The 25,657-nt window shown below is 35.1% G+C and overlaps 1 protein-coding gene across 3 annotated transcripts in view; it reads right to left on the reverse strand.

Moving 5' to 3' along the window:
• The window catches only part of SSBP2 (single stranded DNA binding protein 2), a 297,333-nt gene that overhangs the window by 74,797 nt on the left and 196,879 nt on the right, over positions 1-25,657 (reverse strand). For 2 of the 3 annotated variants that reach the window (XM_058524560.1, XM_058524385.1), the window contains exon 5: positions 12,105-12,194. The exons of the other annotated variant lie outside the window; for it this stretch is intronic. In XM_058524560.1, coding sequence (XP_058380543.1) covers positions 12,105-12,194 — 90 coding nt within the window. The remainder of the gene's footprint in view (positions 1-12,104; positions 12,195-25,657) is intronic. 3 annotated transcript variants of the gene reach the window in all.

Genomic DNA, 25,657 nt, shown 5'->3' on the forward strand with positions numbered 1-25,657 from the left:
TGATTAACACATTTTAATTCCAACTAGTATTAAACTAATTTAGCTCACAAAATGACACACTTGTGCTGGCACAGTCTGCTGATAAGCGTAAACATGGAGTTTATCTCCTATACATCTTAGATATTCTATCATCATCAACACTTAATTAAAATAACTCATACAAAATAGCTGAAAAGCATTAACAGATCCAGTTTCCTGGATGTTATTTTGGCAAGGCTAATCCAATTCAGCACAGAGTTATAAGCAGGTTGATTCTTTTGATATGGATTTAGTCTACGCATCAAAATTGCTCACTTACATTATGGGCCTTTTCAAGAGGATGAGAAAACTTCTCAAACATTCATTTCCATATACTAGATATAGGTGTGTGGCGATGGACTTGTGGATTGTGAATGGGGACTATGCTGTCTGCTGGTCTAATAAACTATAAAAGTTTGAATAATGTTCTATAAAAAACTTTAATAACTTGTTTTAGATCAATTTATTTTCACAAATACCCACAGACCCACACATTTTTTCTGGTGTCTGTGAGACAAGTGGCTGGAGTCCTCCATCAGCTGAATCTGGTTCTATGCTGCCTCCCACTCCTGACCGCAGTCACAAGGACAGATCAACCCATGTTAGTGTACCAAAAATTAACACTACGGGTATGAAAATAAATATCTGAGATATAATTTAGGATAAAGTATCAGGCTGACTCAATCAAAAAAGAAGCTAAAACACTAATTTTTTTAACCACTCAATTTTTCATTAAAGAATACAAAAGTAATCCCCTCTTCTCCCTTTTCCCTATTTTATATTCATACTTCCATGTAAACTTGTTCCAGATGATAGTATGGGAGACAGTACTTTATTTTACCTAAATGTTGCACTGTAAAAAATATGCTACTTTGTTCTTACCCTGCGGACATCTTGGTATGCTAGGGAAGTTTCCACTGATTAAGCAGTAGTCCTTTCAAATTAGCATGCAGAGATAACTAAAGAAAACTTTTAAAGAAACTGGCCCATGGGCTTGGTCTTCTGATACAAGTGGCAGATTATATACTTTTTTACTTTCTTTAGAAATGAAGTGATACCCATATTCACTTGGTTACTTACCTATAAACATGAAGTCTATACTTAAAGTTACTCAACTCATGCCTGAATTATATGAAATAGTCTTTAAACAGATTTTTACAGAAATTATTAATGCACCAAGAAGCCTGGTTTGAAACTAGAGCTTACTAATTTGACTAATACTAAAAAGTATAAAAATAAGCAAGATGAGAGAATTCAAATTGTACAAACAAGTTATTTTTCCATCACCAATTTAAAATATGTATTTTGAAACACATGTATCTTAAACAGATACACGTACACAAAAAAATTGATAAGATAAATTCAAGTGGAAAAAATATCTACTGATGTCAAAGGTATTCGTAATGTCAGAGAGCATTTATAGAATATAAAAATAACAGAAAACAGGTAGTATTCACATTTGCAGGCATTCTAAGTAAGTAATTATATTTTACTCTTTCTTGACAAGCATCCTACTGTGCACAAAGGGTATCCAATTACTCTATTCCCTGATTACACTTTATACTCAAGATTTTACCTGATTGCTGGATAGAAGGGATGGTACCTGGCAATAGCTTATACTCTTCCCACAGGTGCCAGCAGAGCTGTTTTCTTTGTCTCTCGGCAGGGATGAGCAGTTTATATATAATAGCCAACATTTCACTCCCCAGCAGCATTTCCTTGACCTCTTCCCCAACTCCCTCCAGTTACTGCCTCATCTCTCACTTTCCCTTTAGAACCAAACTCTGAGAGAGTTGGACATACTCATTGCCTCCAATTTCTCTCTTCCCATTTTATCCTGAATCCACTTTTATGAGGCTTTCACCCCGTGGCTCCATTGAAACCAGCCTTACCAAGGCCACCAATGACCTCCTTGTTAAATCCAATGGTCAACTGTCTCCTAAACTAATTTGAACTATCAGCAGCATTTGACACAGCTGATTATTCTTCTCCTCCTTGCAACATTGTCTTCCTTTGGCTTCCAGGATACCACACTGCCTGGTTTTCTTCCTATCTCATGGGCTGCTCCTTCTCGCTCTTCTTTCCTGGTTCTTCCTTATCTCCCTGACTTCTTTACATTAGTGCCCCCTGGGATCATTGTAGAGCTTCTTGTCTCAATCTATACTCACTACCTTGGTGATGTCATCCAGGCTCATAGCTTTAAATATTATCCATATGCTAATGACTCCCAAAGTTATCTCTCTAGCCCAAGCCTCAACAATAAAACTCCAGACTCTAATATCTTGTTCCCAATTCAACATCTTGTGAATACCTAATAGCCATCTTAATCTAAACAAGTTCAAAATTAAGCTTCTGATATTCCCTTTCATACCTCCTCTTGAACTTTTACCTGCATCAGTAAATGCCAACTCCATTCTTACACTTGAATAGGCCAAAAAAGCCTTGCAGTCACCCTTGGTTAGTCTTTTTCTCTCACAACACATATCCAAACCATCACCAAAATCTGTTGGCTCTAGCTTCATAATATACATAGAATCCAATCATTTCTCACCACCGCTACCATCTTAGTCCAGACCATAAGGATCTCGTGTCAGAATTTTGCAATGACATCCAAACTGGTCTCCCTGTTCCCACCCTTCCCTCCTACAGACTAATCTCAACATAGTAGGCAGAATGACCCTGTTAAAACCCTCTACTCAGAGTAAAACCCAAATACCTACGATGACCCACAAAGTTCTGCTTGATGTGGCTTTCTGTTATCTACTTCCATCCGACTATTCTCCCAGCTGACACTCCACTTCAGCTACCCAGACCTCCACATGTCCCTGGAAAAAGCCAGTCTTGCTTTGAACTCAGGGGCTTTACACCTGCTTGTCCCTCAGCCCAGAAACTCCCTCAGATATCGTGCGCTTGTTCCCTAATTTCCTTCAGGTCTTCACTCAAATGGTGTTTTCTCAATGAGTCCTTCTCTGGCCACCCTGTGCAAAACTTCCACAACACTGCCAATTTTCCTTTTCTGTTTCCTTTTTCTCCTTAGTCCTTATCACTATCTAACATATCATATATTTTAAAAATTATTTATTTTATTAACTAACTGTCTCCTTTAGTAGACTCTAAGTTCTGTGTGCGCAAGGATTTCTATTTATCTTGTTCCTGCAGTAATGCCAGCATGGGTAGGGGGAGGGCAATAAATATTTGTTGCTGAACGTCATCGGCAATCTTAGCCAGTGGTTCTCAAATTTTTGTTTGTAAGATTCCTCTGTTAAAAACAAAACAAACAACACAACACAAAACGATTTCCAGCCCCACACTCCCCATCCCCAAGAATTCTGATATACGAGGAGCTGGGTGATTCCCAGGACTCTCATGTCAGAAGGGCACAGAACACACAGAGAAACACTGTTCTTAGGCCTCACCCTTTGGATCCCTCATAGGCTATCTAGTGGTGACTATATTCATATAGAACAGGAGCGCGCAAATTATGGCTCATGGGCTAAATCTGGCCTACCACTTGTTTTTGTAAATAAAGTTTTACTAGAACAGCCAAGCTCATTAGTTTACATAGTGTCTATGGCTGCTTTTATGCTACAACAACAGAGTTGAGTACAGTAGTTGTCACTTCAAAGCCCAAAATATTTACTATCCAGCTTTTCACAAAAAAAGTTTGTCGACCTCTGATATAGAATATAAGGTAAATTATTCCTGAAAACCACCTAGTGATAAGCTATTTTTTAAAAAGCTAAAAGCATGCTAATGTATACTTAAGATAAATCTATCTCACCCATATAGGGAATTTGTAATATTCCTTATCTTTAATTCTCCAATGAATGATGACCATTTTTATTTCTGTACCCAATAGTAAATAAAAAACTGAAATCGTGTTACAAATAGCCTTTAAATATTTGCTATTTGTTACATTTTTTTTCCCAAGGGGCTTTAACAAAAACTGCAGCACTCTGGGAAGAATTTTCAATAATAAGATGTTTTCCAAAGAAAACCTGTAATTTCAAATTACTTAAAAAATAGATAAGCTCTTAGCACAGATGTGATTTTAAAATATGATATTTTTTTGTTTCATACTAAATATCCTGACACCTGTAGCAGCATGAAAATGAAAGGAAAACCAATATTGGTCTAGGATGCCAGGGCTAACTTTTTCCTAAATACTCATTTGACACCAAATAAACAACAAAAAAAGTAGGGTTTCTAACAGGAAAAGATTTCATTCCATTCTAATTGGAAAATCCAAGTCAAGACGTGAACCCCGGACACTCCCTTCTTTGCTCTGTCCGTCTAGGCACTGCTGTAGGGTCTTTAGTTGTTTGAAACTGCAATTTTTAAAAAAGCTTCCTTAGTTACTCAAGCTGAGCAGTTTTAATTTGTTCTAATAGTTGAGGCCAGAAAAACTATTACCACAACTGCAGGAAAGCATTACCAAAGCCAGCAGCTGTCAGGCATCTCTATTTTTTTAGGCTGCTTTTATCTTTATACTAGAGAAAGACTTGTACTATTTTCAATATTTAGAATCTCTGTTCTTCAAAGATTTGAAATTACATTTTTGAGAAAATTAAACTTAATTTTTATTTCTTGAACTTTGATAAATAAGCAAACTTCCCCACCTCTACTCTCCAAATCCTGGTATATTTAATTCTGAGAAATACGATTTTTAATGTCTGAATTTTTAAACTATATATATTGATAATGTTAGATGTTATAGTTCAGTAAGTCAATTCTACTTGAGATTTTCAATACCCTACCTATTCAAACGAAGAGAAAATATACTAACTAATGTTTTGGTTCGTTATCTAAGATCAAAGATGATATCTACAACTTCTGGGGAGAGGGTAAGGGAGCTTCTCCTGGTTTAGAATATTTCCTAAGACTAATTTCTGAAACAGCCATGGTCAGGAAGAATAAGAGAAGAGGCAAACCATTGGGAGTGAAGACAATACGAAGAATAATAAAAGAAGGAACTGAGAACATGTAGACTATTTAACTCTATGTGTGACTTATATGGTAGAACAAGTGCTACTGCTAATAAAATGGTTGTATTCTGAATGTCTGAAGAGGAACAGCATAGCAGATGAGTATACTTAGTTATGAAGGTATCTTCAAAATGTAGGACTTATTTCCAGAAATAAGTTAAATATCTACCTCCAGAAACATCTAACCAGGGCATATAAAAACATTTATTCTTGTTTTTCCTTTTCAGTTTCAAGTGTTAATTATTTTTCTCATTTTTGTTTCATTTTGATTCTTTCTTTTAAAATATCAAGAATATTGTATTATCTTGAGCTTTGTTTTTGTCTTCGTTGCTTTATGAACATCATTTATATTGAGCTTTTTTAGTCAAGAACACCACCATGGAGAAAAGGGAAGATTTCTTTCTATTTCTTGTTCTTCTCATTGCGTTATTACTATGTCAAAGCATTAGGTCAGCTTGCTATGGTGCAGTCTTGCTAAAAATAGAACCTTTGGAAAATATACCCTGAACAAGTAGAGACCTCTGCGAACCACCACTAGATGGCAAACCAGCTTTACCCATCGCTAACATCACGCCTGCAAACACAATGTGACTTAAAACCTGCTGCAACATATGTCTAGCACATCAGGGCTTTGATCAATTCAGATTTTAAAATATGGATGACCACCTTGGTCTGAAACTAAATTACTTGGTATACTTTATCTGCAACAAGTATTTATAATCTTATCCATGGCAAAGCCTTAAATTTACAACTCCCACATCAATATATTATTAGTTTTCAACAGTTTCAGTTAAGCAAAGATCCAGTGACTAGAATACAGGAAATGTATCAAGATAAAAATCAAAACAAAACATAATACAATGTAAAAATGAACAAAAAGTTACTGAGTGCAAAGTAGATATTTACAAGTTTATCCCACATTAGTTACACACTCCAAGATATCTACATTAGCACCTACAAAAGACTATATTGTGTTTTTATATAAAAGATATGGATATGTTGAAAGTGATAAAAAACAAGATAGTTTTCTTCTTAAAAGTTTTCTTGTAGTAAGGAGCAGAAAGGAGAAAAAAAAAGTATTTTCAGCTCCCTCAAATTTGTTTTGGTTGAAAAAAGAAATGTCCATTTCTTTAATGTAGTATAAGTTATAGTAAATTCACAAGAGAAGCTTTCTTGTTACTAGCTCAAGTCTATAAAATTACAGAACTTCATAAGGTAAGAGAGTTAATAGTCTTAGTTTTTTTAAAAACATGAAAGAATGAGAACTTTCACGCATCTTCCTAAACTAATTTGATTATTACACATAAGTGAGAAGAAAATCTAATTGGTTCAAGGAATACTGCTGTCTATTCAATAAAATTGCAAGAACCAAACTTTGCCTGTCTTTTGGTAAGAATGCTATGAGAATAAGTAAGTAGCAGACTGATGCTTTTAATAAATAATTCAAATTTCTTAGCGTATGATGAGACTTTTGAATAAGACTCCAGCAAAGGGACAGGAGAGTCAGAGTACAGACTCAGTTCTGAGTGCCTACTGTGTGCACTCACACCAACCACAACACGGTGTTTTCTTCCACTAAAACGGCCCAACTGACCACTTCTCCTGTCTTCCCTCTGACCTCAGCAGCAGGACTTCCCAAGCTAAGAAAGCTGCTCAAGCCATTCACCGGTTCCATGGCAGATCACTCTGAGAACTCATAGGGTTTTATATACAAATTACTCCTTTGATAAAAGATTTCAAGTAAATAAATATATGTATCTTACTTTAAATGGTTTTATTTTACTAACCTGATACCTCCTTTTGCATGTCCAACTATTCCTACTGATTTTACTTAATTGATCTCCTACTCAACAACAGAAGCTCTTCCATTTCAATAAAAACATCAAAGTTTAAGTATGAACAATGTTACTATCTGTCACAAACAGAAAGACAATAATCTAAAGACTGTCTTCCAGGAGGGACTTATTAAATACATGGGGTATTAATCATAATTTTTATTTATGAGTTTATTTATTTTAGAGTTTAAGTTAATTACTATTATTCAAATGCAGTTGTCATGAATTCACAAATTTAGAGTTGGTACTAAGTCCACTTGGTAATGTATTTAAGCCTATACTGATGTCACAATGGAAAGAGGGGGCTTGTTCTGCAATGTACACAGGGATAAAAAGAGTATGTTTGTCTATTTAGGGGAACTGTTTCAATGTACTTTTTATGGTATGATCAATAGTGAGTAGAGCTCAGCAATACCTAAGCCAGTGCTTTATGTACTAATTACAAATTTTTCTTCTTTGTTTTCATTTATTCATTAAATTGTAATAGGCTCAATCCTTTCCTGGTCTAGTCCCATTCCAAATCAGCTTTGCATTTCCTCACTAAGAATGGGGATTCAAAACTGTTCCCATACTCCACCTAAAGGTCAAAGGCAATGGGAGGTAACTGCTGTCTAGAATTTAGTAGCTGCCACCAAACTGAGAGGCTGGAAAAATTGTTCAGCACTCTCCTAAGTCTCTTTCGAACCAGGAACTCTCTGACGTCTGAGTCTCTGCGTTTTGGGAGAGCCTGAGTCTCTATCCCAGTCAGCTTTCCGGACATGCCCACTTGAAGGAACCATAACCAGTTTTTTTACAGTTGCTTCCAATCTCCCTTGCCTTGTACTGAGCTAATAATCAAGACTGTGCCTGATCTTGGGCATCAGAGTTTATGAATATCCCATCAGATATTGATGTCGCATCAGAGCTTCTCCAGATTTGGATAATTCTTTGAGGTCAGCATCTCTTTGGAACTGAATTAAAAACTCGTGCTTGGACTGGAATTATGATTGTCTGCTGCTATTTCTCCTCACAGAAGGCAGCTATTCTTCATTACCAATAGGCATTCTGCCCAGAATCATGCTGACGTACAGCCCAATCACTGTAGGATACTAACACTGACATTTAGAAAATACTTGAGTAGTGTGATTCCATCATTACATGTACCAAAAGATAACAACATTTATTTCTTTTAAAAAAGTTTGATAGTTTGAGTTTTTCATATTTCAGAAAGGCATTTCTAGGGAGACTGCCCTAGGCATATTTAAGCCTGCTAAATAGGGGGAAAGAGTATTTGGGATTAGCTGGAATGGTCACCCTGGATAAAGAGGAATGAGTTGCATATCAAACTCAAATATATCTAAAACTTTTTCTACCTTTTCTCTTTCTTCAGCCAGCCCTGGAGGTCTCATGGTTATGATCAGTGCTCTCACCACTGCACCCCAGGTTCGTTTCCGGTCAGGGAACCGCAGCACCCATCTGTTGGGTGGCAGCTGCGTATTGCTGTGATGCTGAAAGCTATGCCATGCTATTTCAAATACCAGCAGGGTCACCCGTGGTGGGCAGGTTTCAGCAGAGCTTCCAGACTAAGACAGACTAGGAAGAAGGATTTGGCCACCCACTTCCGAAAACATTGGCCATCGAAAGGTGAGAAAAGACCTGCTCTGCTGTACACAGGGTCACCAAAAATAAATCTTTCCTTACTCAGATAAAGATATTAACATTATTAGAGGCTCGAAGTAGGAACCTCAGAATCATCCTTGATTCCTCCAACTCCTTCTCTTCTCTCCCTACTTTGGTTAATCAACTAAGTCCTATTAAACATAACTATGAACTGTTTCTTCGTTTCTAATCCTCTGCCACTGCTCTTCAATAGGTTCAGAGAGTCTCTTCCTTGGGCTACTATTAATAGCCAACCAACTGATGCCCCTGCATCAATACCCCTGCATCCAGTCTCTAGGTCTGTTGCCTTTGTTCATCTTTTAAGTGTCAGTGCTTTCTGGAGCTCTGTCGTATACCCTCTCATTCTGAACTTTCTCCCTGGACAATTAATTTACCCCTGTGGATTCAAGTGCCCTTAATATGATGGGATGTTGGAGGTTTTATCTCTAGCCTAGATTACTGTTTTAGGCTTTACCTGTCCCACCTCAAACCTACTCCTCATTTTGTGGTCCCTATCTCAGAAAATGATACTTCCATCTGCCCCGGTGAGAGCCAGAAACCAGGATATTATTCTCGAATTCTTTTACTCATACTCCTCACATTTATTCGTCTCTCAAAGCTGTTCATCTCTCTCCATACTCACTGCCACTATCTTAGCTCAGGCCATCGTTAACTCTCACCTGGATTACTGTCACAGCCTCCTGTCTCCCTACCTTCAGACTTCTCTCTCTGCAATCCTGGTTATACCTGTAACTGGAGTGATTTTTCTAAAAATGCAAATATGAACATGCCTCTCTCCTGCTTAAAATCCTTCAATAGCCTATTACTCCCCTTAAGATCAAGTTCAAACTCTTAACTAACCTACAAGGCTCCTCAAGGTTCCTCTCAAGCCTCATCCCCAGCTACTCTGCCTTTAGCTAATTAAGCTCTGGTTTTTTTGAAATATTTGGTCTCTCTCCTTGCCCCTCTGGGGCTTAGTAAATTATTTTTTCCTCTTCCTGGAATGTTCTCCCCCTGCCCTCCCGCCTCCTTTGTCTAATTTTTCTTAACTTATCTCTACATGCCAATTTTGATTTTATTTACTATTTTGACAATATTTCCCCGATGATGCCCCTCCCCAGATTGGGTTTGGTGGTCTTCTGATTTGTTCTAAGAGTACAGTCTACTCATTTAATATAGCCATTTTCTTTCTAGACTCTAATTGCCTTTTCTCTCTCTCATTCACCACAATGTACGTTTTTTGAGGGCAGGGATTTTGTATACAATTGTATCATAGGTACCTAACAAAGCCTGATCCATTCTATAGTTTGAATTCAGGTCACTGTCCTTAAAGATCTCTGACATCTCCTACACGCCACTGAATGAAGACTCAAGTTCCTACCTTGCGTATAAGGCCTTTCTCAATATGCTAGGGCATATCTTTCCAACCTCATTTCCAGGAACTCCTGCCTAACCTGCCTCTACTTTCTCTATGTATTACTCTGAAGACCTCTGCACAGTTCATTCTGATGCCTCCACACTTTTGCTTGTACTGTTCCCACTTTCTGAAATATCATTCCTCTGCTTGTTTTCCTGGAAAACTTTTTCCAAACTGCTTTTAGCTCCAACTCAGACAGACTTAATGGCTCTCTCTTCCAGGTCATCACAGAACTTTACACTCTACTCTGTTACAGCACATATCTTGCTATATTACAGTTATTTATTTTTAATAATGTCCCACTGGCTAGACAATGACCTTCAGGAAGGTACATATTATACAATCTCATTTTTAGATGCTTACCATACTACTGGCATCCAGTAGTACTGAAATATTTATCACATTGGAATAACTGAAACAAAGTTAACTCTGTTCAACTACTTTTATCAAGACCCAGGCAGAAGACAGGTAAGGGGAGAACGGCTCATTCTACAAAATGTGGAGATGATAATGTATGGGTTCACACATCTTTGTTTAATCCTAGAAAGAAAGGATTTGGTTTCCTTCCCAATCTACTCCTTCTTTTTACAAGTGCCAGTTAGAGAGCTTCTACTAACTCTAAGAAGTAGATAAACTCTTCTGATTTACTCACTAACTCCAACCTATCCTTGGCAAAAGAAATAAGAGCATGAGGAAAAAAAATAAAATGAGCTAGAAATATTTTATGAATAATGGTCAACTATGAACTTTAAAAGGTCCATTCAATGGCAGAAGTCCAGAAAGCCTTGATTTGAATCCCAGTCCTGAACCTTCTGACTTTGTGCAAATCACTTATCTGTTAAGCCTCGGTTTTTCCATCTGTACAATGAGAATGATGATAATACATACTTCACATCTAGGATTATTGTGAAAATTAAGAGTTTATATATGTAAGGTATTTAAAACAAAGCATGGCATATAGTAAGTAGTTACTAAGTGTTCGTTTTTATTATTATTATCTTAAATGGTGATTGTTTAATGAATAATCAAGAGTTATAATATGTTCCTAGATTATAAGAAAGAGCCCTTAAGACAGATGTGAGCCCTAAAAGACTTTTGAATATTTTAGACCACTTGGATATTAATATAGAGTAGCCAGACAAACAACCACGTCCTAAACAACTTTACATTTCAGAGTTGGTACTAGGTTCTAATTAAGCCTTTTTATTCAATTGCTGTACTTTCAAAAATTACCTATAATTTTATTTCTCCGTTTCCACATTTATAAGTACATTGATCTACTCTGTAATAATGGTATGGATTAACCAACAGATGATTATCAAGGACGTTGAAAACACAAAACACTAAAGTGACAAATTAGTTTATAAGTACCTAGCGTAATTCATTAACAATATAGCATATTACATTAATGCCTGTAATGCCTTCCAACTCTAGTTTTTAACTCCTAAATTCTTCCTAATTTTCTCAAAGTGTGTTATAAACTAAACTATGTAGTAAAAAGAAAAATAAACTTCAGAATCTATGTTGGTTTGGGTTAGAAAACTGTCAATTTAAGATGTGGGTGCCATAAAATTGAAAAGTGATTAGTGTAATTCTAAAATCATTATCATCATTGCTAAACTAAATGGTCTTGCTGAAATTTTAAAATACTAACATATGTATTTTAAAATCTTATTTTAAAATGCTATGTAATAATATCAATAAAAATCTTCACTTAGCCACAAAGATGATTCTAAAAATATTTTGATATAGCCTATAATCTTGATAAATGAATAGGTTATGATTTAGCCATATTTTGAAAGTACAGCCAAATCTTGATTATCTGTAGTCTGTGGAGGTATGGATAGCTTGGATGGTTAAAATCCATATAGCATTCCAGAACCTCATCTTTAGCATCTTCTCCCCCCAAATCTTGACCACAGTTAACTTAATAGGCTAATTTGCATTTCTACTCCCTTTTTTTCTTATGTGAACAATGAAATGGCAAAATAAATAAATGAATAAAGATTTGACAACAAATAAAATGTAGGAAGGAAGGGCTGATCTAAACACTAGATAATCAGTCTCTGCATAATCAAGAGTTGGCTGCACAGCATTAAGTTTACCTTAAGAATTAAAATAGCCTCATTCTCCTTCACATCTTTAAATAAAATTAAAATCAAACAGGAGTTCCTATGCCTTTGCATTCCTAGTCGGAGTTTCTCTGAGTACCTGAAAGAACCCTGGTGGTACAGGACCTACTGGCATGCCATCTCCTGGGGGAATGTTTCCTAGCACTGGACTGGGAGCTGCTGCAGCACTCTGCAAAGAATAAAGGAGAAACAAACCTATATCATTATAGAGAAGGCACAAAACCAACGACTAATGATAATAGATTGTAGGAGGGGAAGCTTTTCATTCCCAGGAACAAATAGTGGTAATTTCCCCCACTCCAGAGGTAAACTAAGATACCATAGTTAGCTTGGTATATAACAAAGTTATTTGGTTTAAACAGGTCTCTTTAAACTCTTTGAAGTCACAGAATTTTAGTAAGATGGTATACTTAAATGGTATTATAAAAGCAAGTAATAAAAGACAAAATGATAAAAGTTTAAGTAAATGCTTTATTTTAAAGCACAGGCAACTGAAATGGAAGCATCAATAACAAATAGGTAAAAATCTAGATAATAAGTTTGAAAACGGTGGTTGTAGGAGTTAGAAAAAAAGAACTTCCTTTTTTTAGATTATGCTTTTCTGTGTGTTACAAACAAATGTAATTAATTTTCTGCCTATAGGTGGCAACATTCACATTATTCACTTTCTGATACGCTATAATTGGTAGCCAAAATATAATTGATAGCAAAAATAGGTTGGTGAGGATGAAAAAGTAATTAGGAGACTGAATAAGAGAAAGGAATTAGATTTGGAGAGATTAGTCTCATATAAACAGATTATGAAAAATTCAAAGTCTACTTCACTAGAAAATTATTTCATGGAATCCTAGTGTCTCATGAAATAGAACTATGAAAAACTTTGGGTTAGACTCTGTAATCAAATCAAGGTTTTAGATTTAATTCTTACATAGAACAGTAATACAGACAACTGTTCTACAACCATGGATTTCATCCCTCAACCTGGTTAGACATATTACAAATACTAAGAACAGTCAAGAAGGGACCAGAAATATGTGGAAGACAGATTGGTATGAATCCAACAGTTCTGCTAGGAAAAGAACTCAAAATAAGTCCTGGATCTAGTGTGTTTGTTGCACTATCCTCACCTGTATATCAGTATATTCATTCATGCATTAATATTCCATTAGAAGATGTACTATCTCAGCATATTTGTAGCATACATTTCCCAGTATATAAATTGACAAAAATACTAAAACATGTTTATTCTATAGTACTGGCAGTTATTAATAAAGGGGACCAATGATTTTAGTATTTCCTGAGGAAACCTAGATTTAAATGTGGTTATCTAAAATGTTGTTTACCCACGAATGCCAAAACTCTAAATTTCTGATAAAGCATATGAGTATAAAAGGAGAAATAATATTTCTTATATATTAAGATGAAATATTAATCTATTATTCTACTTTAAGCAAAAACATGTAATTTCATTCAGTGTACATAAATTGAATACCTACCATTTGCCAGTTATTCTTCTATTTTTGCTCTCTATATTAACATTCATGTTTTTAAAAAGTGAAAGGCAAATTGCCTTTTTTCATTTTAACTAAACTTGCATAAAATTTTAATACACAATGTTAGAGTAAGAGAAAAACTTAGCACGAAACATTTTTCCTTTTTTAGTTTAAATATATATGATTCCAGCCAGATCTAGGAAGAAAGATTTGATTTACATCCTTTGACAGTCAATTACTGTCATGAGAAAGTTGTTTTTAGTACTAAGAACTAGACACAGGATGTCACTATTCTAATTAATTGCAGAATAGAAACTTGTTTTGCAATAAAAAAGACTTGTGTAAAAAAGGGATAAGTTTATAAGCCACATTCACCTATACTTTTATAGAAATGTATACTAGTACATTGAGCAGGTTTACAAAAACAAAACAGAATTCAGTGAATTACTACAACTTCTTAGTGTACTTCAAAGATGCTATTTCTCCCTCAATTCCAATTGCTTAAAAAGTATCTAAAAGAAGCTTTTGCCTACCCAAATGAAAAAAATATTCGTTTGCATCTAAACTAAAATTCAACAAGTAAAGATGCCCAGTCATCATTGGTTCCTTTATTTTTTTCTTTTTTGGGGGACTACTACATTCTTTAAGGGTATGTGCTAGTTTTTTTTCTTCAAAGTTCTTCATTATATATATTTCCTATGTTTTTTTCCAGCTATTATTTGAAAGTGAAACAAATGATTCAGATAAAGATTTAAGCAAGGTAAATCTCTAAAATGCCTTCCAAATTTTTATTTTATGACTTCAAAATTATTTAATAAATTCAATTAAAATATATATTGCCAAAGACTTTTTTAAGCTCTGCAATATAGCAGTTAACACAATAGGAAAAAAAAAATCCTTGCCTTTTTGAAGTTAACATTCTAGTGAGGGAAGAAAGACAATGATAAGTGCTATGGATTAAAAAAAAAAAAAAAAAAAGAGCAGGGAATGGAGAGTTCCCAGTAAAGGGAGTGGGGATTATAATTTTAAATAGGATAGTCAGGAATGAATGAATGAATCAAACAAACTGATGGATCAGGTTATGGTGACTGATTTAAATATGCCTTTTACTCTGGTGCCGAGATTGCCTTCCTAGGTTTCAAGATGTACCAAATTCTTACAGTTTGCACCTGTTCCCTCACAGTGGCACAAGAATTTTGTGGAAATTTTTATTTCTTAATAATCATACTTTGGGCATAACAATAGAAGTGTCTTGAAAATAAAGAGTTTCATGGCTAGATGACTGACAGTTTAGAGCATGATAATTTAGTTTTCTGGTGTGATAGTAATTTCTAGCCTAAGCCAAAGGACACAAAGTGAACAGAATATTAGTACTTATTCAGTCTGTTTACCAAGTACAAAGCACTAATCCAGAGCACTTCAGCCCAAACTTCACCTTGTGGACCACATTTTTGAGCTAAATTATCCATCCATTCTTCTGGGATATATTGACAAGGGATAATTGCCTCCTTTATCTTACTGTGTGGACTCAAGTTTAAGAGTACCATTTGGGATACCATGTTGATACCATATTGATCATTAACAAATACTAGTCTGTAGATAATAAACACTAAAGAGGTATACTAAATGGTACTCTAAGTGTTGCACTGTAAAAGAATATACATCTCAAACTAACTTGCTAATTTATATACAGTAGCAATATAAATAATACATGCTTTGAAACAGTAAGCTAAATAAGAATCAAGTTTTGGGGATTACAGCTTTATGTAGAAGAAAGAAGTACCAAATTTCTTGAGTTTCATTGCTGGGATTTCTGAGACTTGTCTCAACTCTACTTCCAACTCATGAGACAAATTTACCTCACGACTGGAGGACCCACAGAAAGGTGTTGTTTGCTTTAACTCATAAAGTGTGTATTATTCTGGGAGTTTGTGACTAAATCACAAAAGGAGAGCAAAGAGTTTGATTATATTATATTAAGAACTACTACACAGCATTAGTTTCACTGAGTTTGTGTGAATTCCCATTAGAATACCATGGAAAATCCTTTATTATGTAATACATTCACGATTATTTAGGGTTGACTTTTTATCTCTCTAATAAAAAAGAAAAACATACAAATAATATGGCTTTAAAATATTTCTTCTAACTAAACTGAATACATAAGACTTCAGGGCAAATGTAAAAATATTAATTATCATTAAAAGTGTTTTGTTTCTTTACTGGATTAATTTGTATGCTTTTAATATATACTTTCAGATGCGTATTTTCGGACTGCTTTTAAATCATTTACTTTGTTATGAGACTTAAATTTCAAGGATTTTTGATAGTGACAACTTTACTTTTTATTTCTTTTATATTTTCCCAAATCACTAATATAATTTTACCTACTTTTTATAAATCCAATATGTTAAATTTGGTGTTTTCAAATGAACTAAATTATGGAACAACTATTTGCTTTCCCAATTATATACTAAAATAAACTTTAAAGAGTCACCAAGAAATCTTTATTCATGTTGCTATATATTTGTCTTTGTTTAAGTCTGTGTGGTCATTTTCCTCTCTTGGACTTTCTGTGCTTATATCATTCCTTCCTCTAAAAAGGCATAAGTCAATCTGTGCCCCCTCCTTTTTTTGTGTTATTTATTTTTCCCTTGTACATATATCTAGTATCATTTCCCATTTTTCCTTTTCTCTTAAATGCTATTATATAATTGAATTTTAAAAATATCTTTATTCTCTAATTCCCTATTTCTAAATTTAAAGAACAGAGAAGTATACTGTTATTTTATATTTTCTCTTCTTAAATAAAAATCTGAAATGAAAGCTGAAAGAGTTCTTATTTTGACCTTAGTTATTATCACTAGTGGCCTCTGGTGGAAAAAAAAAGTTGTATATACATCTGTATGAAGGTTGCAAAGCAACAGGCACACAATAAAAATTTGCTTGAAAATAAAATTAGGATGCAATTGATTACTAAACATAATTAGTTAGCATTTATCAAGATTCTATATATTAAATAACTAACAGTTTTATTTACTAAGAGTGTTAGAGAACCAGTTGCCTAATTATAGATGGGGAATCAAGACATAAAGTCCATATTTGGTGGAATAGGAAAAATATTTTAGTATATGTAAAATTGTGAAGGTAATAATAGAGGAATTAACATAGCAATACAATTATTAGAAATAGGAAGGAGGACTAACGGGAAGGGTGAGTAGGAAGAGACTGGGCAGGGAATTACTGATTTTTATTATTAAGCCATCTGTACAATTTTTAAGTCATATGCAGGTATTTTTTTGAGAAACATTTAAAATCGTGGTAGTAGATATCTTCAAAATTTTAACGCAAAGCACAGTTAAAATATTTTGGCTGTTGGTTGAAGACATATTCTTTATCACATTAAGAAATCTTTCTGTGCCTAATATTCTAAAAACAATTTTCAAAGAAATCAGGAATAAAAAAAGATACTTTTGTCTTTTCATATTTGATTGGGATTATTTGGTTTTTCTTTTGGGAAGCATGATACAAATAATCATATATTGATAGTTTTCTTAAACTTGAACCATCATTATATTTCTGAGATAAGCCATGCTTGATCATCATGGGTAATCCTTTGAATAGGCTAATGAATTCTATTTGCTAATATTTTATTTAGGATCTTTACATCTGTATTCTAAATCAGATAGGTTTAGAATGTTCCTTGCTATATTATATTTTTCGAACTGGAGCATCAGGATTATTCCACCCTTTCAAAATGAACTGGATGGCAAACTATCTTTTATAAAGCTCTGAAGAAGTTTATATAGTATAGTGTTTGCCTGCTTTTTGAAAGTTAGAAAATATGCAGCAGTAAAACTGAATACAAAGGCAATTTTGGAAATAATGGTGGTGATTATTCTTTTTATATTTTCTACTTCTATTTGTTTCAATTCTGTTCATTTACATTTTTCCACAGAACACTTCATTTCATTGATATTTTTAGTTTTATCCCTATATACACTACTTCACGTATTTTATAAAGGTCCTGTGTAGTAGGTGTGAGAGAGACTGCTAGTAGACCACAACATCTGTTTTTCCTTCTTCCACATAACAGAACTGTAGCCAGGCACATGGCAGACCAGCTACATTACATTTCTCAGTCTCCCTTGTCTTCACCAAGAATTAAGTTCTTACTAATGGAATGTGAGCAGAAGAGGTGTGCACCACTTCCACGCCTTGCTCTTCAGAGGCTGGAATGCCTCCTACTTACTTTTAATTAGAGACCTAATTTCTGTCATGCCTACAAAAACAATGCCTGGTACAAAGGCAGAGCCCCCACTAGTTTCAGTCTCTGGATGACTTGGTGGAACAGAGGCTGCCCACCTACCCTGGATGCCTTACTGAAGTGTTGGTTCTAAGACTGATGATGACTTGTTTTCTTTCTCCTAAATTGAATTAGTGTTCTCATCATTATCTTTGCCAGGAATTGTTCTACTAGTTTACTAATTTTTTTTCCATTTTATTAATATGTTTATTTCTTCTTTTTAAAAAAATTATCATAGTGTATTCTGTTTTTTCTTTTTTTCAGGTTTTATTGCTTATTTTCAAACTTCTTAATTAAATTAGTAACTAATTTCTTTTCTTTCTTTAAATACAAATAATATAAAATTATAAATTTGGCTCTGAATTTACCTTTGATTGCATCTCAAGGTTTGACCTTGATGATCATGCTTTTTTTCCTGAATCATCTAATCAGTATAATTTTGATTTCCCAAACAGTTATTGGATATAATTGGAAACCAAAATTACACTGATTAGATGATTTAGAAAAAAATAAGAACACCAATATCAAGACTTGTAGATGTAACCAAAGATATACTTCAATTTACAAATGGTTGGAGGTTTTATTTTTGATTTTAATTTCCAGCTTTCCCAATTGTGTCCAGGTAAGATATACTATACAATTTCTGTATTTAGGAATTTATTGAACATTTTTTTTGTGGTCTCACCAATAATTAATTTTCATAACTTCCTTACATACTTAATAAAATATCTATGTTCTTGACTGACGTCAGCATCATGGCGGAGTGAGCTTTCCCATGAACTCTTCCCCCGACAAGATACAACAAAAGCAAGTCACAGACCAACAACGGAATCCCAGACAGTGAAAAGCTAGAGCGGAGGGATCCACACTGCCGCACATCTGCGAGCGGAACGTGCTGGGCCCCCAGAGGAAGTGGGGAGAGGTAAGGAGAACTCCTCTCCCTCCCCCATCAGATCAGTGATCCCGGTCAGTGCGGCTCCCAGAGAGGGGAGAGGGGCGGCCCTCGGTGGGGAAACCGTGGTTCTTCAGACTCTCTCAGCCAGTGGGAAACTCCGGCACAGAGGACTCACAGGAGCCACAGGGCTACCATCAACATCTGAGCACCCCAGAGAGCGGATGCAAACGAGAAGCCTCCAACGTCAGGGACCCAGAGGGCAAAAGAGAGAGCTCCCCCCTCCCTGGAAACTGGACTCTGCAGCTCAACCGACCAGACCAGACCTAGCGATCCGCAGCAGACCAGACCAAGTGATCCGCGACAGACCAGACCAAGTGATCCGCGGCAGACCTGATCAAACGACTGGACCCGTGGATGGCAGCGGGGAAAAAAAAACAAAACTGCAGATGGCAGCAGAAAAACCAGGGCAGAGCGCAGGGGCCTTAGACTACACAGCCCTTTACCACCAGACAGTGGCGGCAGGTGGAAATTGCAACCAGAGATTTCCAGGATGAGGAAAAACAAAACCAACACAGGAACCACAATGCAAAAATATATGAAATCACCAGACCAGAAACAAAATGACAAGCACCCAGAAATCAACCCCGAAGACACAGAAATCCATAATCTAAATGACAGAGATTTCAAAATAGCTATCATAGAAACACTCAACGAAATACGAGACAACACAGACAAACAATTCAATGAGATTAGGAGTTTCTTCACAAAAGAGATTGAAATCATAAAGAAAAACCAATCAGTGCTGATGGAGATGAAGAACACAATGGAGGAGATAAAGGAGAATCTGGAATCTTTAAAGAACAGAGCTGACAATATGGAGGAAAGAATTAGTACTTTAGAGGATAGGAATACAGATATACTCCAGATGGAAGAGGAGAGAGAACTAAGACTAAAAAGAAATGAAGAAAGACTCCGAGAAATATCTGACTCTATTAGAAAATGTAACATAAGAATTATAGGTATTCCTGAGGGAGAGGAGAGGGAAAGAGGAACAGAGAGCCTATTCAAGGAAATAATAGCTGAGAATTTCCCAAATCTGGGGAAGGAGCAGGAAATACCAGTAAGCGAAGCCAACAGGACACCTATATATATTAACAGACAAAGGCCTTCACCACGACACCTAGTGGTAAGGCTAGCCAGGGTCAACGACAAAGAAACAATATTAAGGGCAGCTAGACAAAAACAAAAAATAACGTACAAAGGAACTCCCATCAGGCTCTCAGCGGATTTCTCAACAGAAACTTTACAGGCTAGAAGAGACTGGAATGATATATTCAAAATACTGAAAGACAAAAACTTTCAGCCAAGAATACTCTATCCAGCAAAAATATCCTTCAAATATGATGGAGAAATAGTAACTCTCCCAGATAAACAAAAGCTAAGGGAGTTCATGGCCACGAGAGCCCCACTACAAGAAATACTCAAGAAGGCCCTCAGGCCTGAAAAAAAGAAGAGAAAGGGAACACAAAGCTTGGAGGAAGGAGAAAAGTAGGTAGACAAACTCAGAAAAATAGTAGATCTTTACCGGAATAGGTTAGCAACCACTTAAATACTAAATTCAAAGATCAAAGGAAGAAACTCACCAACAATAAATTTAACCTCATCACTGTAAACACACAGCCACAACACAAGATAGAATAAGGTATAACAAGAACAACTTAAAAGGGGAAGAGGAAAGTGACTGAATTGACTTAGTATAAGGAAATAGGAGGCCATCAGATAATGGACTATTTCATATACAAGATTTTTTGCTGAAACCTCAAGGTAACCACTAAACAAATAATCAAAGCAAAACCACATATGATAAACAAAGAGAAAACTAGAAGAGTCATAAGACAGAACAACCAAACTGAATTGGCAGTCCAAAACAAATGGGACAAGAAACAAAGGAAATGCAAAAGAACCAGAAAATAAGTGACAAAACAGCAACATTAAGCCCTCATATATCAATAATTACCCTAAATGTAAATGGATTGAACTCTCCAATCAAAAGATACAGAGTGGCAGGATGGATTAAAAAGCAAGACCCAACAATATGCTGCCTTCAGGAAACACATCTTAGCACTAAAGACAAGCACAGGCTCAGAGTGAAAAGATGGAAGACAATACTCCAAGCTAATGGCAAACAAAAGAAAGCAGGTGTTGCCATACTCGTATCAGACAAAGTAGACTTCAAGATAAAACAGGTTAAGAAAGACAAATAAGGGAAATATATAATGATAAAAGGGACACTACATCAAGAAGATATATCACTTATAAATATATATGCACCCAACATAGGAGCACCAATGTACATAAAGCAACTATTAACAAACCTAAAAGGAGAAATCAACAACAACACAATAATAGTAGGGGATCTTAACACCCCACTTACAGCAATGGATAGATCATCCAGACAAAAAGTTAATAAAGAAATAGTAGACTTAAATGAAAAACTGGACGAGATGGACCTAGTAGACATATACAGAGCACTCCATCCAAAAGCAGCTGACTACACATTCTTCTCAAGTGCGCATGGAACATTCTCTAGGATACACCATATGTTGGGAAACAAAGCAAGCCTCAATAAATTCAAGAAGATTGCAATCATAACAAGCATCTTTTCAGACCATAAGGCTATGAAACTGGAAATGAACCATGAAAAAAAAACTGGGAAAGTGACAAAAATGTGGAGATTAAACAACATGCTACTGAACAACCAATGGATCATTGATGAAATTAAAGGAGAAATCAAAAACTATCTGGAAACAAACGAAAATGATAACATGCCATATCAAACCATATGGGATGCAGCAAAAGCAGTCCTGAGAGGGAAACTCATAGCGATACAAGCCCACCTTAACAAACAAGAAAAAGCCCTAATAGGCAACCTTAAATTACACCTAACAGAACTAAAAAAAGAAGAACAAACAAAGCCCAAAGCCAGCAGAAGGAGAGAAATAATAAAAATAAGAGCAGAAATAAATGAAATTGAGACCAAAAAAACAGTAGAAAGGATTAATGAAACAAAGAGTTGGTTCTTCGAGAAGATAAACAAAATCGACAAACCCTTAGCCAGGCTTACTAAGAAAAAAAGAGAAAAGGCTCAAGTAAATAAAATTAGAAATGAAAGAGGAGAAATTACAACGGATACCATGGAAATACAGAGGATTATAAGAGAATACTATGAGAAATTATATGCCAACAAATTGGACAATCTAGAAGAAATGGATAAATTCTTAGACTTATACAACCTCCCAAAATTGAACCAAGAAGAAATGGAGAATCTGAATAGACCAATAACAAGTAAAGAGATTGAAATAGTAATCAAAAACCTCCCAAAAAATAAAAGTCCAGGACCAGGTGGCTTCTCCAGTGAATTTTACCAAATATTCAAAGAAGATTTAATACCCATCCTTCTCAAACTATTTCAAAAAATAGAGGAAGATGGAACACTTCCTAAATCATTCTACGAGGCCAACATCACCCTGATACCAAAACCAGACAAAGACAATACAAAGAAAGAAAATTACAGGCCAATATCGCTGATGAACATTGATGCAAAAATCCTCAACAAAATATTGGCAAACCGAATACAACAATACATTAAAAAGATCATACACCATGATCAAGTGGGATGTATTCCAGGGACGCAGGGATGGTTCAACATCCGCAAATCAATCAACGTGATACATCATATCAACAAAACAAAGAATAAAAACCACATGATCATCTCAATAGACGCAGAGAAGGCATTTGACAAGATACAACATCCATTTATGATAAAAACTCTCAATAAAATGGGAATAGAAGGAAAGTACCTCAACATAATAAAGGCCATATATGACAAACCCACAGCCAACATCATACTCAACGGGGAAAGACTGAAAGCCATTCCTCTGAGAACAGGAACGAGGCAGGGCTGCCCACTCTCACCACTCCTGTTCAACATAGTACTGGAGGTTTTGGCCAGAGCAATTAGGCAAGAAAAAGGAATAAAAGGAATCCAAATAGGTAACGAAGAAGTGAAACTCTCACTATTTGCAGATGACATGATTGTATATATAGAAAACCCTAAAGAATCTGTTGGAAAACTATTAGAAACAATCAACAACTACAGCAAAGTTGCAGGGTACAAAATCAATCTACAAAAATCAGTTGCATTTCTATATGCTAATAATGAACTAACAGAAAGAGAGCTCAAAAAGATAATACCATTTACAATTGCATCAAAAAGAATAAAATACCTAGGAATAAATCTTACCAAGGAGGTGAAGGACCTATACAATGAGAACTACAAGACATTATTGAAAGAAATCCATGATGACATAAAGAAATGGAAAGATATCCCATGCACGTGGATTGGAAGAATAAACATAGTTAAAATGTCTATATTACCTAAAGCAATCTACAGATTCAATGCAATCCCAATCAGAATCCCAATGACATTCTTCACAGAAATAGAAAAAAGAATACTAAAATTTATATGGGGCAACAAAAGACCCCGAATAGCTAAAGAAATCCTAAAGAAAAAGAACAAAGCAGGAGGCATCACAATCCCTGACTTCAAAACATACTACAAAGCAATAGTAATCAAAACAGCATGGTACTGGTACAAAAACAGACACACAGATCAATGGAACAGAATGGAAAGCCCAGAAATAAAACCACACATATACGGACAGCTAATTTTCGACAAAGGTGCTAAGAACATGCAATGGAGAAAGGAAAGTCTCTTCAATAAATGGTGTTGGGAAAACTGGACAGCCACATGCAAAAGAATGAAAGTGGACCATGTGCTATCGCCATACACAAAAATTAACTCAAAATATCTATGTTCTTGGTCTAATTTTTATCCATTTGCCTAATATCTTCATATTGTCTCTAATTTTTGTTCCCTTGCTCTTTCAAATATATATAATACCCTACAACTGTTGTTTGTCCCTTTCTCCCTTCTTTTTCATGTTTCATAATTAATGCCTTAAATCTATTTTGATCAAAATTAATATTGCAAGCTCAGTTTTTCTTTTGTTTGTGTTCATATATTAAACCATCCTCATCCAATTATTTTTAAACTTTGTGCTAAATTTTATTTAACTGTTTCACTTGTTAGCAGAAAAGTCCTCTAACATGCATCCAATGAGATGTCCTTTAAAATTAGAAAAAAGAAACAACTTTTCTTTATCCTAAGTTTTAAAGGTATTAAAGTTAAGACAAACAGTATGGTTTACCTTTCCCTACCAGAAATGAAGATGTTAGTTTACTCTTCTATTCTACATCTCCCTCTTCCACTTCTTAATCCTTACTATAAACATCTGGAACTTTAGGCATCAACTTTTTGTTTTTGTCATCTCTTCTTTCAGTAATAATGTTTGACCTCCACATTCAGTTTTTTAATTATACTTGCAGCATCAAAAAATAAAGAACTCCAATTTTACCTAGTTTTATTTTCCCTTTCAGTTTTTAAAAAATAACACAACTTTGACTCATGAGTTTTAATTTTTGTGTGTGTGTGTGTGTGTGTGTGTGTGTGTGTGTGTGTGAGGAAGACCAGCCCTAAGCTAACATCCAATGCCAATCCTCCTCTTTTTCACTGAGCCCAAGACTGGCCCTGGGCTAACATCCGGGCCCATCTTCCTCTACTTTATATGGGACTCCGCCCATATAACCCATGCCGCCATAGCATGGGTTAACAAGCGGTGCGTCTGTGCGCGCCCGAAATCCAAACTGGCGAACCCCCGGCCACTGCAGTGAAGCGTACGCACTTAACCACTTGCACCACCGGGCCGGCCCCCAAGTTTTAATTTTTATACATTTATTACTTGGCTAGAGGTGATATCAATATCATTTTCCAAAGCCTTCTATATGCAAATTTCTTTGTTGACTCTCATCAAAACTATAGATACCACTGTTGTCTAGAATTTAGTGTTGCAGAGAAGTCTGATAACATCCTGATTTTTGTTCCTTGGGATATAATCTGTTTTTCTCTTCTGAAGATTTGAAGGACGTTTTCTTGATATTCATAATTCCCAAATGTTTCAATTCCATATCTAGGTATTGATCTCCAAATTGCTTGCCTAGAGTGATGTGAACCTTTTAAATTATCATACCTGGGTTAGTTTTTTCCAATGCTAGAAAGTTGGGGGGCAATCTTTTCAGGTAATAGGTATAAAGGAAAGATGTGACAAACCTCAAAGGGTCATTCTTTCCAAGTGTTATTAGCAACTAAGTAAACTGTTACAATATTATTGATAACTGGGGAAATATGCTTAGGGATCTTGCCAGGACAGAATTTTCACAGGTTATTGTTGGCGTGGGAAACTGGTACACATGTAGAAAGCACTTTACTTGTATATATCACATGCAATAAAAACTTAATAAATTTTGACTAAGTGATCCTTCATTTCAGATACTATCCAAATATAAATTCTGAACTATGAGAAAAACAGTATGTATAAAATACGTTCACTGTCATATATTCGAATATAGGAAATATTCGAAGTAACCCAAAAATTCAATAATAATGTAATGCTTAAATAAATTGTAGTACATCTAAGTGATAGAACATGATTCAACTATTAAAAATAATAGCTATGAATGAAATTATTTGGGAAACATAGGAATTTGTTTATGATATAATGCTATATAAAATATAGAATTGAGTGTAGCATGATTATAATTACGCAAATGGTAAAAAATAATCTACATAAGACAGGAGGTGGATACATAAAATTAACTGTTAGAATGATACAACTGACTGACTTTTTAATAAAATGTTCACAAACTTTCTGAAATGTTATATTATTTGTATTTATAGCATAAATAAAAATTATTATAGGTTAAACATACATAATGCCAGTTTTTTCAAGAGCTATAAAATCTGATCAAATGCTAACTTT

Source organism: Diceros bicornis, chromosome 1 (assembly GCF_020826845.1).
Source record: "Diceros bicornis minor isolate mBicDic1 chromosome 1, mDicBic1.mat.cur, whole genome shotgun sequence".
NCBI lineage: Eukaryota > Metazoa > Chordata > Mammalia > Perissodactyla > Rhinocerotidae > Diceros > Diceros bicornis.